General features: G+C 37.6%; 1 protein-coding gene across 1 annotated transcript in view; it reads left to right on the forward strand.

The window, feature by feature from the left end:
- The window catches only part of BMPR1A (bone morphogenetic protein receptor type 1A), a 154,894-nt gene that overhangs the window by 102,613 nt on the left and 32,693 nt on the right, over positions 1 to 19,588 (forward strand). Inside the window, exons 3-5 of the mRNA XM_019660476.1 lie at positions 10,201 to 10,410; positions 17,870 to 18,032; positions 18,160 to 18,175. Coding sequence (XP_019516021.1) covers positions 10,344 to 10,410; positions 17,870 to 18,032; positions 18,160 to 18,175 — 246 coding nt within the window. The 5' untranslated portion in view covers positions 10,201 to 10,343. The remainder of the gene's footprint in view (positions 1 to 10,200; positions 10,411 to 17,869; positions 18,033 to 18,159; positions 18,176 to 19,588) is intronic.

Here is a 19,588-nt window from a genome sequence, read left to right on the forward strand (position 1 = left end):
TTTTTTTGCATTTGTGTTGCCAAGTATCTTTTGTAAGATATACAACTTTATTCAGAATTACTAATTCGAAGTTTTGATACTCTTTCAAGTATTTTGACTTGGGCCACATAAGTTAGAATAAAAAGTCCAACCAATCTTGAATAAATTTCTAATCTTGATAGGGTAAAATTTTGGGAGCTGAGAAAAGCTAAAATGTACCGAGTTTAGAATTCATTCTTAAATTCAAAATATCTTAGAATACTCTGAGAGCTCAGAGCAGGGGTCTTAAGGAGCAGGCACTAAGACCCTAAGGTGTAGGCCCCACTGGGTCTGAATGGGGGCCAGGAGGCTGGTTTTGGGGGTGTAAAAGGAAGCTGGAAACTAGAACCTTTTGCTGCTGCAAGGGCAAAGGATGTTGTTCAGGTGACTCTGACAGGAACAGCAAACAAAATTAGAAAGAAGGAAGTCTCTCCCCTCCTCCAGCTTTCTGTAGCTTCCTGGTACACAGAATCTATCAGGGAGCCAGCTAGTGAAAGACGGATTAGCAGTATCCCAGCTCAGCATTACAAAGCAGAGAATTTAGATAGAAGTGTGTTGTTTTTGTTTTGGTTTGGTTTTTTGTTGTTGTTGTTGTTGTTGTTGTTGTTAAAAAGCAGTAGTAATAATATTAAGGGGAACTGTACTTTCTGTTTTTTCTCATCATCTACCAGCTCTTCACTATGCAGTAATGAGTGGAATTGTGGCTTTATCAGCAGCAGACTTGCTACTTGTTAGTTGTGTGAACTTGGACAAGTTTTTTTAAATTTGCTGAGCTTCACTTTTTCCTTTAGAGTTGCGAAAATGAAATAAAGTCTTATGTGGCTCAATAAAAATTAACTTCCTGTTTCTCTTTTGATGTACTTACTCATGTACTTACTGGATAAAACTCTGCACTTGGGGTTCGAAGGTCTGGGTTTTAGTTTGTCCTTCAAGTTACTAGCTGTGTGAAACTCAGTAGTCACTGTCTTTTCTCCATAAAAGTAGGAATAATTTTGCTTACTGTAAGGGTCATACAGATGGTTATAAAGATAGTTATGTGCTAACATAAAGTTACCTTTAAATACTATATGTTTCTCTCATTTATCTGCACAGAAGACCTAGATCTGTCTTATGCTAGACCCCAGACTATTCACTACCATATTATATTGATTTTATCTGTAAATATACTGTGCAAGGAGTTAATATGCAAAATATTTAAAGAACTCATACAACTCAACAACCAGAAAAACAAACACTTCAATTAAAAATGGGCAGAGGACCTGGACAGACACTTTTCCCAACAAGACATACAAACAGCCAACAGATGTATGAAAAAAACGCTCAACTTTACTAGCTATTAGGGAAATGCAAATCAAAACCACAATGAGATACCCACCTCACACCTCTTAGAATGGCTATTATCAACAAGACAAGAAATAACAAGTGTTGAGAGGCTGTGGAGAAAAAGGAACCCTCATACAACTGCTGGTGGGAATGTCAGTTGGTACAGCCACTATGGAAAACAGTATGGACTTTCCTCAAAAAATTAATAATAGAATTACCATATGACCCAGCAATCCCTCTTCTGGGTATCTACCCAAAAAATCTGAAAGTATTTATCCATAAAGATATATGTACTGTTATGCTCATCGCAGCATTATTCATAGTGGCCAACACATGGAGACAACCAAAGGGTCCTTCGATACATGATTGGATAAAGATGTGGTATATAAACACAATGGAATATTACTGGGCCATAAGAAAAGATGAAATAGTGCCATTTGCGACAACATGGATGGATCTTGAGGTTATCATGGTAAGCAAAATAAATCAGACAGAAAAAGTAGAAAACCATATGACTTCATTCATATGTGGGATATAACTGAAAGCAACAAACAAACAAGATAAAGAAACAAAAACTCATAGACACAGAAAACAGTTTAGTGGTTACCAGAGAGTAAGGGGCAAGGGGGGATGGTAAAGAGGAAAAAGGGGATCAAATATGTAGTGATGGAAGAACTGACCCTGAGTGCTGAACACACACTGCAATATACAGATGACGTATTATAGAAATGTACACTTGAAACCTATATAATTTTATTAGCCAATGTCACCCCAATAAATTTAATAAAGAAAAAATATAAAAAATACTGTGCAGAAACACAGTATTGTTTACCATTACCTGTAATAAGGATGACCATACTCTGTTCCCTCCCAGGCATTTCTGCAACCACTGATTGACTACCTGTTTTTGGTCATTTGTCCTTATTCCAGAGGAGAGAGAAGAAAAACACTCATAGCCCCTCAATTAACAGCTGGCATTAAGAATCTCTTCTGAGCACAGATGTGCCAAAAATTGCTGTATAGCATCATGTAGTTCTAATTATTTGTGAGGTTTTTGTTTAATGCAGTTAAACAAAAAAGTTTCGGAGAAACTTAAGGTTTGGGAAGTTGTAGTACAAAGTTGAATGGTGTTTTGAAAATAGATTATCTCCAGATTTTGAAAAGACTGCATAAACCAGGAAGCATTTATTGTACATCTAATATTGAGACACCCCTAGTGAGGGATATAAAACATATAAATGCATCAAGTATATATAATGGCCATACTGGTTTGTCTTGCCTCTCTGTTTTTGGAAGTGTTGACATAAGATACAGCCAAAGCTTTAGAGAATTTTTATAAGAATTTATTTGAGCCAAACTGACGACATATGCCAGGGAGGAAGATCTCAAATGCTCAGAGAATAACAGTTTTGTAGTTTCTTTTATGCATTTGAAACTCAGGAGGGACTCTAAGGAAGATTGCATGGAGGTGGAAACAAGCAAGGCTGGGGATTGGATTACAGAATAGGTAAGATTCTGTGCTTTCTTGAGGGTTGGTAAGGCTCATTTCAAAGATGTGTTAACCTAAATGCACAGAAACAATGGACAGGGCTGGCTTAAAAACTTTCACTACTATAGGTGGGGGCAGACTACCCACCGTGATCTGCCCAGTGAGGAATTTATGATCAGATCACCCCATGAGGTTACTTTCCATAGAACCCCTTTATTCTCACCCACAGAAGAATTTCTACTTGTGTTGGGGACGGTAGTCTCTTGGCACAGAAGGAAAATGAAAGGTTTTGAATGAAGAAGGGGTGATTAAGCAGAAATACAAAGATTAAATATGTTAAAATTGTTTTGAGTAAATAATTGAGTGCTGGGAAAAGGTAAAGTGTAGTTGGAAAGTAATTTCAGGGGTGATGGTGAAATTAGTGACCTGTAGGTGATAAAGACATGGCAGTTAGAAATAGCTTTAGAAAGTGGAACTTCCCCTTCCCTACTGTAGGTCAGAATTTAGCTAGATGGTTGGTTTTCTTTACTCCTTTTTCAGACTTGTCAGAGACCTCATTATGAATGTCTTACCTATCACAAGTTCCCACACCATGGACTCCAAGGCAGGCTTTTGGTGAGATTCCTGCTTATGACTCTGCAGACACACTCTCTAAGCATGTTGTTTTCTTCAGGGTTTATGTTTAGATTTGGGTGAGATTGTTTTTTACACTGACATAAAAATAACTGTGAGTAGTGTTGCTCCAGTCCTAAGTGTATATGTTACTTCAGGGATTGATGAGGGTGGAGGTTAGAAATGGGGAAGGAATGGATGAGTTGCTGGTTAAGGGAAAAGACAATATTCTTATGCTAATCCAAGCTCTGGATAAGGAGCAAAGCAGCCATGCAAACAATGGCGGTGGAGCCAGAAAGTCTGCAGTGAGTCTAGGCATTCTCAGAAAGCTTGTCAGACCTGGCGCCTGGAGCTGCCTGGCGGGGGAGGTCCTCTGGAGGGGTCTTCTCCTTCCTGCTTGATGGACTTGGCAGCAGGCCAGCTTGTTCAAATTCCCAAACCTCACGAGTAAAAAGTAAAAAATTAAGGCTGGGGGCTTAATGGGAAGAGGAAAGAATGACCTTAGTCTGTTTTTTCAGCTGACTTCAGCCTTTTCCTGTTGGGTTTTTTTTTTTTTTTTTTAATTCTGATTGAACTGTTGATTTCAGCCTTCTTACCCTTTGCAAAGCTTTAACATTTTTTTATTTAAAAAGAAATTATTTATATTTTACTGAGTAACTTTGCCCTAGCATTGTTTTCCTGAAGAAGAGACTGCACCAACCTATGTATATAGTGAAGGAAATTTATTTAGATGCCCATTTGGACTATTTAATGACAGCTTTTAAATGCCAGCATCATTTTAAAATTTTGATTATGCAGCATTTCAAATGTCTGTATTTCCTTACATTCTTAACATTGGAAGCTTAGATATTTTTAATTTTAATATAAAAATTCTGGTGAATTCTAGGATTTTTAAAAATATATTTTATTTTCAGATGTTACAATTATGAAAGACTCAGTTTCAAGAATGGTTGCAAAATAAGGTTACTATTTTGCTATATCATAATTATAGAAACAGTTAATATGATGGGGCAAATAGTGGAAAAATCATCAGCATTTATATTATTAATAACAAGAATCACAGTAATAACAACTGACACTTGTTATTTATTTGAATGTTTAATACAGAGGTTCAAGGTACTAACTCATTTGGGCCAGTAATATACCCATTTTGTGGCTAAGGAAACTGAGACCTATCAAGATAGCTTACTAGAGCTGATCTTCGAAACTGTTGGGACAGGGAAAACTTTCCCCTTCCCCTTTAGTTCTGACTGGTCGAATAATTCAAAAGACATACAGCTGATTAATAGGAGAAAATCAAATTGTAATACATTCACAGGGGGAATTCACAGCATGAAAACTGCAAAGACAGTGAGGCAAAATCAGGTATATATGGTATATATGTCATTTTGAACTAAGGGTGAGGTAGGCAATTTACAGGTAGATGGGAAAGAGCTAACATTTGGTAAACAAGTTCTTGCAGGGCAACCCAGAAACAGTGAGACACAGAAGGGGAACCTAGGAACAGATTTTTGCTTGGATCCTGTCTGTCTGCGGTTCCCTTCCTGAAGCAAGTTTTTCTATCTGAATCTCTTTAGGACAGGTAAGAGGAAAGTAAACACACACACATCCTCATCTTGAGTTTGTTGGGCTTTGTTTTCAGCTCTAAATGGTCTGCATGCCAGCATGGCACATTCTGGGGACACTCACTCCTGATCCCCACAAAACCTATAGACTGATGTCTGAGTTCACTCTCTTAAATTTGCCAGGATATTATATGAAAAGTGCCTTTACCTAGAATACAAGACTGATGTCATCTTTATGGAATCCATATGTAACGGTATATAGTGTAGGACTAGGGACAGTCCTCATCTCCCCCCAAAAAGGAGCCTTACGCGTTGATATAATTTAAAAACAAAGAGCATACTTTTGGTTACTCCTTTGAAAGAAAGATGTCAATTATATAATCTAATTAGTTTTTAGACTATCTTGTACTTGTTATATTCTGACTTAACTATGCTTTCGAGACTTGTGTCTTTGGGTGACTGTGCAGTAACTTACAGTGATTAGGTTTTTATTATTTCAGCGAATTTCTCATAATGACTGTATTATAGCAATGAATCCTATCTTTTGCTGCCCAACAAAATACCCCAAAACTTAGCAGCTTAAAACAGCCAACATTACAGCGGGTTGCCGAGTGCTCCCCGCGTGGCGTGGCATGTCCCGCCGTGCGTGGGGACCGGGGTCCGGTGTGGAGTGCCCCTCAACCCGGGAAACGGGGCGCGGTAGGAAAGAGGGCTGCCCCCTCGCCTGTCATGCAATGCATGTTCGTGGGGAACCTGGCGCTAAACCATTTGTAGAGGACCGGCTTCTGGGGTCGGGGTTTCCTACGTAGCCGAGCAGCTCCCTCACTGCAATCTATTGAAAGTCAGCCCTGGACATAAGGGTTTGAAAAAGAAAAAGAAAAAAAGAAAAAAAAAACCACACAAACCAACCAACATTTATTATCTCATACATTTTCTGAGGGTCGGAAATCCACCAGGGGCTTAGTTGGATGGTTCTAGATTTTTTTTTTTTAATTTTTATTGGGGAACAGTGTGTTTTTTCAGGATCCATCAGCTCCAAGTCAAGTGGTTGTTTCAGTCTAGTTGTGGAGGGTGCAACTCAGAGGCCCATGTGGGAATCAAACCGGCAACCTTGGTGTTATGAGCCCTGTGTTCTAACCTACTGAGCTAATCAGCTGCCCCTAGATTTCTTTTAACTGTGGAAAAAATATATCACTTGTGAACTGTAGTTTATATTCCAGCTGTGATAATATAAACTACATTAATATTGTTCATGCTGAATTCTGGACTATGAATTTGTTTTATCAATGAATGCCAAATATATGTGGTGTTAATGCTTTCATTAGTCCAATTTTTAAGTGAATGTTGGTGTTCTGGGGCCCTCTCCTCTTTTTATTCTTAAAAGGCCATCTCATACAGAGCCATAGCTTTAAATATCTTATGCTGTTGACATAACAGATTTATATCTTCAGTCCCAAATGTTTCCTTTAAGCTTCAGAACCAAATGTCCATTAGACATTCCCTTTGGGTAATCTCAAATGTCCAAAGTTGAACCCTTGATCTCTTCTCCTCACTCCTTTAAAAATCCACTTGTCCTCACTTCCGTAATTGCTCAAGCCAGAAATGGGAGGGGTCTTTGACTCCTCACTCCCCCCACATCTAGTCTATTACCAACTTCTGTTGAGTTTGTGAAGTATATCTTGAATTCATCCACTGTAATCTCCCTCCCCCCCCCCCAAATCTTAATTGCCATTTCCCCTCTCCTGAATTGCCATTTCCTCTTCTCACTGGTCAGTTTGCTTCTGCTTTTGTCCTCTCCAGCCGGATACATAGAAGCCAGATAAGCGTTCCCATCCCACTTAGATTTCAACTCCTTCATAGGATCTTGCTTGACCTGGTCCTTGTCTTTTGTGTCTTAAGCCTCATCTCCCACCACAGTACCTCTCATTCTGATCATTTCTTACTTTGCTCTTCTGTGCCTCAGGATCTTTGCACAGGCCGTTCTTATGCCTAACCCTACCCCCCACCCCCCACCCCCCTTTCTTTACATGGCTAACTTTTATTCTTCAGATCGCAACTTAAATGTCACTTTTCAGCATTATTTCCTTCAACCTCTCCATCTAGTTTAGATTAGATCACTACCCCATGTCCCATCAGGTCCTGGCACTTTGCTTTCTTTGCATGTACCACAGGTTTTGAGCATCATTTGTATTCTCTTGTTTGATGTCTGAATATCTCAATTGTCTTTTTAATGACTCTGAACTTCATGAAGGCTGAGTCTGTTTTGCTTTCATCACTATATTCTCAGTGTCTAATAACAGAATCATGCATATAATAGGCACTTAATATTTAGTAAATAAATTAATATTCAATGGCAAGAGCATGGTTCACACAGGACTTCAGAGTTGGAAGGAATCTGATGAATCATTTAATTAATCTCATCTTGTTTTCTTCATGACTGCTGTGTCCTTGACAAAGGTGCATTCACATTAAGACCCCCAGTTCTTTTGGCTGTATCTCAAATATAGTCATTTCTCTGTCCTCTGCATTCCCGTCATTCTTCTCTAAAGTGTTTAATAAGAGGCCTGACCAGGTGGAATAAAGGGAGATGGGTCCTTACTCTCTTTGATTATAGCAGTGCACTTCAATCAGTGCTTGCTTGATAAGATTGCCATCATGTCTTAGCAACTTATCACAAGTGCTGATGCATAATGAGCTTGTAATCAGCTAAAACCATTTTTCTTTTAAAGATCAGGGATTTCCATTGTTAGCTTACAAATGAGACATTTGAAACCATTGTACTTTAGCCTTTTCTTGGCTAATAGCTGTTCTCCATATAAGTTACTACGGTTTTTTAGTCTATAAAAATTCCTTGCAGATAGGATTGTCATGGGTAGCACTTGTTACTTCCTGTGCCTGGTTGGCAAGTTGTGTTATAAACATGTATGAAATGAGGGAAGTTATATTGAGCATCTACTCGGTAGCAGGCCCTCTAAAATACTTTATAATGTATAGTTTACATTATATAATATACAGAAAATATCTAGCAGGGCAGTATTAGGGTAGCAGTTAACATCTGGACTCTGGAATCATATCTTCTTGATTAAAATTATAGTTTTGCCTACTTATCAATTGTGTGATCTTTGATACATTTCTTAAACACTACTTGCCTCAATTTCCTCATCTGTAAAATTAAAATAACAATTGTACCTATCTTATAAGGTAGTTGTGATTATTTGATACATTAATATTAATATGTTCAAAGCTTTTATAATGGTGCTAGTGGGTAGTTAGAGGTGAATATGTGTTCGTATTATCTCATTTAGTTCTCAAAATAATTGTAAGTTAATAATAGAATTCCAGTTTTATCTGGAGAGGTTAGGTTACCTATTTAAGGCAGATCCTGGATTTGAACTGTGCCCAGGGTAGCAGAGTCACAGATGTTTTGGAAGGAATCACACACAATCCCTTTTCTCTGAAAGGAACTGTGAGTGTGGCAGGTGCTTAGAATCTCATTGACTGCCTGCAAGATGCCTTGGTTGTACCTCTGATGAGACAAGACCACATATTAGCTTTAAATACATTGATGAAGAAACTGACACAAAGAGGGAACCAATCATAGCATTCAGTTTCCTGCCCAAGATTCTGAGCTCCTTGAAACAGAAACTGTCGTGCTCATATTTGTTTTTCTAGCATCTTGCACTTATCTGTAATATGTATTCAAACAATGCTGTTGGTGATTGAGTGAGTGAACGAATAAATAAGGGGAAATATTGTGAGGGGGTGAGAGCTAGAGCTAGCAAGGGAGGCAGAAACGAGGACAGGGTTTTTGGTTTGAGTGATTGGACAGAGAGCGCCACCCATCATTGTGACAGCAAGTGGAGGGAGAAGAGGCATGTCTTGAGGAATGAGAAGAAACAGTAATGAGTTTGATTTACATAGGTGGAGTGCCATCCTATTAGAGATATTTACTAGGCAAATAGAAATAAAAAGAGATCAGGATTGGAAATACACTGGAAATTTTTTTTGAATTTGAAACCTGGAACAAGTATCTCTACAATCATAATTATATGAAGTCAAGTTCTCCCAAGAAATGTTATTGTTACATTATAGATGTAATTCTATAGTAATTCTATAATAATTCTAATTATTATATAGATGTAATTCTATAATAATTCTAATTATTTAGACTTTGTATCTTATTCTTTCAGCATTATGTAGATGGGAAGCACGTTAATTTTGTAGCAGAGATGTGAGAAATTGTAGAGATTTTAGAACTAAGCCATATATAAAATATATAATACAAATGACATCTCACTGTAAACCTTGTTTCCTTAATACTGTAAGTGCTTTTGGAGTGCTAATTAACATCAGAAATTCTTAGGTAGATAAAATAGAAAGCTCAGGTTATTTATGGTAGAAATTATGCCAGGGGTAGTTGTGTCGTAAGTGAATAAAATATTTTTCATTCAGGAAAAATTCAGGCTGAAGTCAATAAAATCAGAATGCGTGAACCAATAGGATGGGGGAAAACAAAATTATATTCACTTTTATACAAACTAGCCTTTTTTCCTGTTACCTATTTAACTTTTATAATTGCTGAACTTTAATTAGAGAGCTTATGTTTCATGTCATCAATATTAAAAGCTCAGTTTTATCCTAATAAAGTCAGATTTGCAGTATTTGAGGAAAATAATTTTATTTAAGATACATTTCTGTTGGCATTGTTTTAATGATAAAGCACTCAACATACTTAAATGTGTGATTTTCTATGTGGGCTTTCTCTCCTATCCATAGAATAAATTATTTATTAGAAAGATTCAAGATATTTTTATGACATCTTAAGATTTGGAAGATTAGTGAAAAGTTTACTATTTTAAATTCAACTTTTTTGTTTTATTCTTAATATGTTTTTTAAAAAATTTGGTAATAGCAAAGTAATTACTTTAGGGCAGCCAGAAAAGACTATTATTTAGTGCACTTATCTTGTTTTGCATATGGTTAATCTAAGGTCAGGAGAGGTAATAACCTATTACTAAATTACTTAAGCTTTTGCATTACAGTTCCTTTTTGAAAAAAACAAAGATAGCTTTAATTTTTAAAAATATATTTCATTGTTTAAAGTGATGTTCGTGCATTTGTTTTCTTCTCCTTGTTTTTGAAAACTTCTCAGAATTCAGTCATATTCATTACCTTCATATTTTTATCTTTCAGGAGTCAGGAGAAAGCAGTGGAAGTTGGAATCATTGTCAAGTGATTGAGACCTTTTACAAGAAAATCTCATTGAATAAAAGTCATTTGAATTAGTGACATAACAAGACCAGGTGACAGTGTATACAAAACATTAAAATTGAACAATGACTCAGCTATATATTTACATCAGATTATTGGGAGCCTATCTGTTCATCATTTCTCAAGTTCAAGGTAACCCAGTATTCATTTAAGCTATCCTGTATCTTTCAAGTAATTTATTTCTGTATATAAAAGAGCACTCATTCTTACAATTGCTCTTTCAACTCGTATCCCGTTTTGAACAGTTAGGCCAAGTATAGCAGCATAGCTTTTTAAGTAAAGAGGCAAAAACCAAATATGCCAAATAATTTTTGAACTTGACTGTGATAGAAAACACTTTCAAGTATTTGTAAAATCTCAGTCTCTCTGAACCTATCCTCTTATCCGTAACATAGGCATTGTGTAAGGATTAAATGAGATAAAGAAAGTATAAAATAAAGGACCTGACCTACTGCCTAAAGTACAGGGTGATAGGTACTCAAGACAGTCTTAAAATTCCTATCTCCTTTAAAATACAGTAAGGAATAAATATGAATAATTTAAAAAATCATTTCATTGTTGTTAAAAGACTTCAGAAATATAAATGGCACTTGTGTGTACTGAATACTAAAATTTCTTCATAAAGTACTCAAAAGTTTTATTTATGACCAGTATTGTAATTTTACTATTGTGTGTTCACAGCATAGAATTCCCGAACAGGAAGTTATTGTGCAACTCTTAGTATCAGATGAACTGTATTTGCACATGAGCTTTTCCTGTATGGTTTATTTAGAACAATATTTTATACTGAAGAGACAGTACTGTTTTGCAAAAGGATTTTAGATAGAACTTATTGGACATCTTCATTATCTTAAAGTTACGACTTTACAGCTTGCTATTTCATAATGTTTTGTTCACAGTGATAACGGATTAATGTCTACTAACAAGAGGAAATATGATTAACAGCATGAATCTTTTGATATTTTTCACTTTAAAACAGGAACATAATAATGAATTCTGTAGCTTCCTTGTATTTTGTCATAGGTATAAACACCCTTATTATTGTTATCATGCTCAGAATACAGAGCCCTCTTGCAAAAAGCCACTTTTTAAATGAAACTCCACATTAATAAAACACCTTTATTTTGGTACTTACTGTTATATGCCTGTTGAGTAGCATCAACCAAAGCTGTCATAGTTTTGAAGATGAGTTAAATTAATAGTAACATTTATATTTGCTACCTCGCTCCCAGGTAATCTCCATTTGGTATTTAAAATTTTTTAATCTATATGGATCACGCAGAGGCAATATGATACAAGATTCTCATTCCCCACCCTGATTCAGTTGTTCTATAATGAACTTTTTTAGATGAAAAAAATTGATTAGTTACCACACATAAGTGAAAAATCTTAGTAAGAATTTATCTGATAAAGAGCAAAATTTGTTATACATCCTTTCAGAAAAGGTTTGCTTATAGTTGCTTCAAATGGTAAGATAAAAATATTTGCTCTTAAAGAAAATAAAGAACTAGAACCAATGTAGGAAAAATGTTATTTTTGAGAGATTACTAAGAAGGATTACAGAGTAGTGTTAATGGAAATAACTGTGACTTTAGCTCTAATTTGGTCTTGAATTGTGTCTTGAGAAAGTAAATTTTTCTGTTCCTTGGTTTCCTTGTTAGAAAAATAGAAGTAATAGCACTTATCCTAGATACAAACAGGAATATTTTGAGCATCAAATGTTATGATATAGATTGAAGTGCTTTTACATTGAGATAAAGTTACTCAAGTTGTAACAGAAGAATGAGTGGCCTGATATTAACATCTGATGGATATTTAGTCCTTATTTTTTACTTGGTCACAAATTTAGAAATGGATTTTAGCTTTAAGTAAAAATTACCCAACAAACAGTGACTTAAACAAATAGAGACTTATTTTTTTACATAGATAGTAGATATTTTCTGGTGTTCATTCAGTAGTTGAGTAGTATCAAGGTTGACATCTCTGTAATTTTCTTGCCAATTCCCTCATGGATACAAAATGGCTGCTGTTATTTGCATTGGAGGGAGGAAAAATGGCAGAAGGGCCAGCACTTGAATCATGTGGACCTCTTAATATCAGGAAAGCAAAAGTGTCCCCAGAAACTAACCCCCTGACTTTATCTTGTTTTATTGGTTAAACTGAGAGTTGCTAGGGCTACTGGAAAACTAGGAAACAGTTGTCACAGTCAGCTTAGGTTAATATCTAAATCCATCCCTAGGGCTGGACAAAATCAGAGTTCTGTTAGCTAGGAAGACGGAGAAAACAGATATCCATAGGGCAACTGAAAGGGTCTGCTTCAGATTTTATCTCCTTTATTAATTAAGATGTTTTCAGCTATAAGTAACAAAAACCCAGAGTAAACAAAAGCTTAAACAATAAGGAAAATGTTATACCACACATCAAAAGCTTTGAGCATACAGGTACTCCAGTTAGTTAATTCCTTGGCTCATCACATTCTTTCTCTATTTCAATGTGCTGCCCTCTACATAGCAATTTAGCCACAGGTTAATGCACTTCATGGCCACACTGTGGCTGCTGAGGGGCCATACATCACATGCAGATGTAGCAGCTTTGAGTTGACAGCGTTCATTAGAGGAAGAGAGATGGATGTCTCTTTACTTGGTAAAGAAATCTTTCCCCGGGCTCCTCCCCCACTTTCCCAACAGACTTCCTTCTAATTTTATTGGGCAGAATTTATTATATGCCCTTGTGTAAACAATGGCAAGGGGATTGAAACTAAAATTGTTAGATTAGACAGACAATTGTCTCTACTGAGGGTAGGGCTGTGCTTCTCTGAATCACGTGAAGGGGGGGAAACACTTCAACAACAAAAAAACGCGCGCACGTGTGTGTGTGTGTGTGTGTGTGTGTGTGTGTGTGTTGCCAGCAAGATAAAGGGGAGTAGAATAACTAAAATACCTGCTGTAGAGCACCACATTTGTCTACCTAACACCATACACACCCTTTCTCACATGCATCTGCCAAAAGTGCTCGTGTTGGTGTGAAATACTCGATTCTTCCGCAAAGGGATTTGTAACCCAGTTTCATCCCTTCGTGTACTCAGCTACTAGTGCAGGACTTGCGGGTGGTGTGTATCCTCCTCTGTCAGATCCAGATGGACTCGTCATGGTCCAAAGTGTGCAGCTCAAAGAGAGCTTACCGATCCCAACACACCCAGTATTGAATGATGTAGAACACATAGGATAAGTTCTAGATAAGCTCCCACTCAGAGGAGGGAAGACTTGGAAAACCATTTAGTGGTCACTGCTCACTGCACATAGATTAATGACCACTACTGCTGTTGATGACCTCGTACACGCAATGCATTGATAGCCCACTAGTCTCCAACTCCTCTGTCTTTTGCCTTCTGATTCCTATTATAGATGTTTTATCTTAAGGATCGGGGCGGGGGTTCCCCTTCAATATATGAAGGAAGCCAGTATAGATTGCTGGAAAAGTAGGAAAAACGTTTAGCCAGGAATGAAAGTCTAATAAAATGATTGATGCTAAAAGTTGTTATTAATAACAGAGTAGCATGGTATAAATGTCTCTGCATAGAGTCACTTGTATCTTTCAGCTATTTGTCTCTATTTATATATTTGTGTGTGTGTGTGTGTGTGTGTGTGTGTGTATGTTTCTAAGCATGTAAGCTATTAAATATTTTTTGCATGTGTTTGTTTTGAAATATAACCTCCAGCCCCAGCCAACCCAGGCCTCTTAATTGTATACTTTGTAAATACAGAACTTGTGCATAGAAAGACATGGGCATGTTCTAGGAACTGACAGAAGGCCAGTGTGCCTGAGCATGAGGAGAGGAGGCACTGGGAGTTGGTGATAGAGAGGCACTCCGGGTCCAAAGCCTACTGGGCCTCAGTAGGCCCGGTGAAGGAGGTTGGGTTTTGTTCTGAGTGCATATGAAGCCATTAATTGGTTTTAAGGAGGGGAGTGACAGGATCTGGTTTAAGTTTATAAGATAACTGACTGCTATGTGGGAAATGGATTGGGGAGGCCAAGAACAGAAGTAGAGAGATCAGTGTGGAGATTCTTATCTTGGAAGTGGCATGATGTAATGGGCCCAGGTAATAGCAGTGGAGCTACAAGTCCATTGTGGAGATTGAGCCAGAAGCTTTGAGCACCAGGTTTGAGGAGAAAAGACAAGAGTTACATTTTGGACAAGTTAATTTTGAGATACTTAAGCAAGTGAAGGCTGGAGGGATAGATAAATCGAGGAACCATCAACAAAAAGATTTATTTAAACCGTGGAGATGGTTTAAATGGTGCTGTTACCTCCAGAGAGAGTGCACGGGACTGTTGCTAGGTATGTGTCTTTGCATCTATGCCTCTTCCTGGTGACATATTACAACTTCAAGATGTGGCTCAGATTTCATTGCTTTTGACATCCTAGGATGAGGTGGTGTTATTGGCTCCTTCGTTTATATAGCACCTTTGTATTATATCACTTTTCACATTGTGTTTATTTTTGTTCTTGTTACCCCTCCCACTTTGTCTCTTTCCAAGTTTCTCAAGGACGAGATCAGTTCCCAGAATTCAGTGCCTTGCCTGCACATAGTAAGCCTTAATGAGTGCTTTGTTAAATATTTGAGATGATGTAAATCTCAGATGCAAATTATTGTAATTAAGATTTTTTTTTTTAAAGATTTTTATTGGGGAATTGGGGGGATGGGAACAGTGCTGGGGAATTGGGGAAAGGGGAACAGACAAGTTGCTGTCGTTTTGTTCTTCAATCTAGCTGTGGAGGACGTTGCTTCACTGGCCCAAGTTGGCATCATCATTGCGCTCTTCTCTGGCGAGGCAGATCAGTCGCCGGCTTCTGGACGGCCGCTCACTGCGGCTGCTGTCCGCTCACGCTGGCTGCTGGCCACACACGGTAGCCCATGGCAATGCACTGCCACAGGGACTGCAGCCCACGCCGTCGCCGGCGACTCATGGCAGCCCAGCTCCAGGTTGAGCTGTTGTTCAGCATCTTAGCTGTGGAGGGCAGTGTCACTGGCCCTCATATGTGGGATCCGAACCGGGGCCCTCTGGCATCCCAAGCGAGTTCTTAACCATCGCGCCACTCGGCCGGCCCGTAATTAAGATTTTTATCTCCTAAATTTAAATAGTTTTCTAGTAAGTTATGTGTACTAACTATCATATAACTTTGGATTTTTTAGTATCAGTGATCTTTTAATATGATATCAATTATCAGTAATATTTTCATTTGCATACTGTTTTATATTTAATTTATTAATATTCATTTGATCTGTATATAGCCTCTTGGTTTGAATTGGGCAGGTATTACTACCATTTTTAATAAAGTACTGAGGTTCAGAGAGTAACTTATCTGTGGACATAATCAGGACTTGAACCCTTGACTTTTTATTTTTACTGTTATTTCAGTATTATTTCTTCTGCACCATACTGCTTTTTCTATGTATCATTAGATTTTTGAAAAATCGATTGCATGGGATATATTGTTTGCTGTTTGTTCTCCATAGCTGAATGGATACTTCTTTCTGTTACTGTAATAGAATTTTAAAGCTATTAACAGACCTCGGGTGTCCTCTAGTCCTGCGGTCTTATTGAGTAAATCAAGCCTGGAGAAGAGACATGGCTTATCCATTATCATCCAGCTAGCTAAACTATGGTGGAACCATAGTACACCAGACTCTCGGTCTCCTCATTTCCAGCTCAGTGGATTTCTTCCCTTTCTGCTCCACTCCCTGCTTTTTTTTTTTTTTTTTTAGCAGTTGACATTCATCACATAAATGAGGTCTTTAAGTTTTGTAGTAATTTAAAGGATTAACTGAAGATTATTAAAAGTCAAGGTGTGGCATCACTAAAACTTATTTAGCAGCACATTCTTTTCCTGTTATCAACGTGTATATATGTGTTACTTTTTTCTCTTTTCAATAGTTCTTCTCACCAGTATGGCTAAATTTAAAGTCAAATCCACATTATGAAGCCTTGAACCACTTATTTAACATTTATGATTAAATACATATCCAATTCTTTTAATACTTCATACTTGTTTGGCTCTCCATGTTATTCCCTTGAGATCAACCCTACAAGGAATAGCCTGGTCAATTTCAGCTGATTCAGAGGGAGGAAGGAATTACTAAAACACTGTTTTAGGGGCCGGCCAAGTTGTGCGTTGGTTAAGAGTTGGCTTGGGAGTGCAAGCTCTGAGCAATAAGGGCCTCTGTTTGGATCCCACATGAGGGCCAGTGACACTGTGCCCTCTACAGCTAAGATGGTGAACAACAGCTTGACCTGGAGCTGGGCTACTGTGAGTTGCCAGTGACAGCGTAGGCTGCAGTGGGCTGCCGTGAGCTACCGTGAGTGGCCGGCAGCCAGCATGAGCGGCTGGCAGCCGGCGTGAACTGCCGGCAGCCCCCGTGAGTGGGCCATCCAATGGCCGGCGACCGATCTGCCTCAGCCAGGAAGAGAACAATGATCACAATACCAACATGGGCCAGTGAAGCGACGTCCTCCACAACAAGACTGAAGAACAAAAGGACAGCAACTTGTCTGTTCCCCTTCCCCGATTCCCCAATGCTGTTCCCCTCCCTCAATTCCCCAATTAAAAAACCAAAATAAACAAACAAAAAAACCCCTGTTTTAGTTCTGTTCTACTTTCAACTTGAAAGATTCAGTATCAAATATGACTGTATCTGTCATTTGAAGCTACTAGTCTCTAATGCAAGGATAACCTTCAGTTTCTGGCAGCATAGTCTGGATTTGAACCAATGACCTTAAGATAAAAGGCACCAGATAATATGATTCCCCTTACTTAAGCAGTTAAAGTCCAAAGCAAGAAGCTTAGTAACTCTACTTCCACACAGAGGCACAAATAAAGGACTTATTGTTTTTAAGCTAGTCACAAGTTTTGAACTAAAGAGTATAAGAAAAAAAACGTAATTTGTCTGTGTTTTAATGATTGGAAGTAATCTCAGCCTTCCCTGAAATTGCCTCCACATACCTTTCTAAAAAGTTAGGACCATATTCTTCCTTGTGCCACTCTTGTTTGTCTTTCACTAGTGCAAAAATTGTGACATAGTCACCTCCATATATCCCACAACACCTGGGGTAGTAATTCTTTTTTTTTATTACTCAAATTTATTGGAGTGACAATGGTCAACAAAACTATATAGGTTTCAAGTGTACAATTCTGTAACACATCATCTATGTATCAATTGTGTACTCACCATCCAGAGTCAGTTCCCCTTTCATCACCATATATTTGACCCCCTTTACCCTCTTCTACCACCCCCTCCCCACCTTACCCTCTCGTAACCACAAAACTGTTGTCTGTATCTATCAGTTTTTGTTTATTTATTTATTTGTCTTGTTCCTTTGTTGCCTTCAGTTTTATATGGGATAGTAATTCTGTGTATAATAGGTTATTCATAAATGCTGTTGTGTGACAAATTTATTTTTAATTAAAGAAACACATTAGCTACAATTACTGTCATAAGAAAGCTTAGAAGCTTTTCCTCTTTAAAAACTAAAAATCAAAGAATTAGCTTTTCAGAAATGATTTATTTACAAATTTCATATATGATTACAGGGCAGAATCTAGACAGTATGCTCCATGGTACTGGGATGAAATCAGACTCCGACCAGCAGAAGTCAGAAAATGGAGTAACCTTAGCACCAGAGGACACCTTGCCTTTTTTAAAGTGCTACTGCTCAGGACACTGCCCGGACGACGCTATTAATAACACGTGCATGTAAGGACTTTATGCTGCCTTTCTTAAAGTTAGGGTAACAGGGTTGCAGTTAGTGCTATTTTAAGAATTGTTTACATTGTCTAAGGTGTTTTTTTTTCCTTTAACTTTATATCCTGTCTTTTCAAAGTGCCAAAAAGCTTTTTGTACTGTATATAGTAACATTTATTGCTATTAAGTAACTACTATCTTAGAGTAACATTGTAATATAGCTTTTTAAACAAGATAAAAGGAATCTGCTGTTTGTTTAACATTTTGAGTTTATATAATTATCTTTTTGTCATAAAGTTATTTATGCTCATTATAGAAAATTTTGAGATTACCAAAAAGAAAACATGAAAATTGCACTAAAACCTTGTAATTATCAATAATTCTAAATTGGCTGAAACATTTTAGATATATAAGAATGATAATGTGATATTTAATTAATTTTATATTATCTTCTTACAAGCAAACTCCCCAATCCAAATCTGATTTCTATAACCATTTTAATTTTCCTACTTAATTTTATGTTAGCTGTTCAACACATTTATATATGATCATGTAATTCCATTCCACATTTGAAGAATTGTTTTAATTGGCCAAAACAAGAATTCCCTGAATAACTGTCTCATCAGTCAGTTAATTGTCTCCCTTTTATAAAGATAATAATCAGTGTCTTGTTTTATACTTTGCTAACCATTGTACCATCTTTGAATATGACCAGATATAAAGCATAAATGATTACATGTAAAATCTTGAAATTATATTATAGTTCCTCACATCTTAAATGTGTTGTTTGTCCTCTGGTGGTGGTTGTCTTTATTGTGACAGATGAGGTGATCTGTCATAGGGGAATGCTCCCCACAATGTCGCCAAGTAACTTCTTGCCAAAATTCTTGTCTGTAGTGCCTGCCTATCCTATACATGTAGGATATTTGTTAGTGGCTGACTAATCCGAAGTATAACTAACTCATCAATTTTTTTTTTTAATTGGGGAATTGGTGGAGGGGAACAATGTTGGGGAATTGGGGGAGGGGATCAGCCAAGTTGTTGTTCTTCAATCATCGTTGTGGAGGGCGTCAGTTGCCATCTGGCTTCCCGGTGGCAGCTCATGGCCTCTAAGCTCAAGGTGCTGTGTCAGTCTTAGTTGCGGGTGGGCGTAGCCCTCCATTGAATGGGCAATCTTGTTGTTACACCAGCTGAGCCATTCTGCCACCTGTAGGCAACTCAGCGACAGCTCAGCTCAGGCGCAGTGTCACTGGCCCATGTGGGAATTGAACCAGCGGCCCCACTGCTCAGAGCCCGCACTCTTAAGCCAACTCTTAACCAACTGAGCCACTCGGCCAGCCCCCCTAACTCATCAATTTTAACAGAATTTCACCCCACACTTAACATTTTTTTCCTTAATAGAAAATGAATAATCCTGCAAGATTCTTTTTTTTTTTTTAAAGATTTTTATTGGGTAATTGGGGGGATGGGAACAGTACTGGGGAATTAGGGGAAGGGGAACAGACAAGTTGCTGTTGTTTTGTTCTTCAATCTAGTTGTGGAGGACACTGCTTCACTGGCCCAAGTTG

The sequence above is a fragment of the Hipposideros armiger genome, unplaced genomic scaffold (assembly GCF_001890085.2).
Source record: "Hipposideros armiger isolate ML-2016 unplaced genomic scaffold, ASM189008v1 scaffold_319, whole genome shotgun sequence".
In the NCBI taxonomy this organism is placed as follows: Eukaryota; Metazoa; Chordata; class Mammalia; order Chiroptera; family Hipposideridae; genus Hipposideros; species Hipposideros armiger.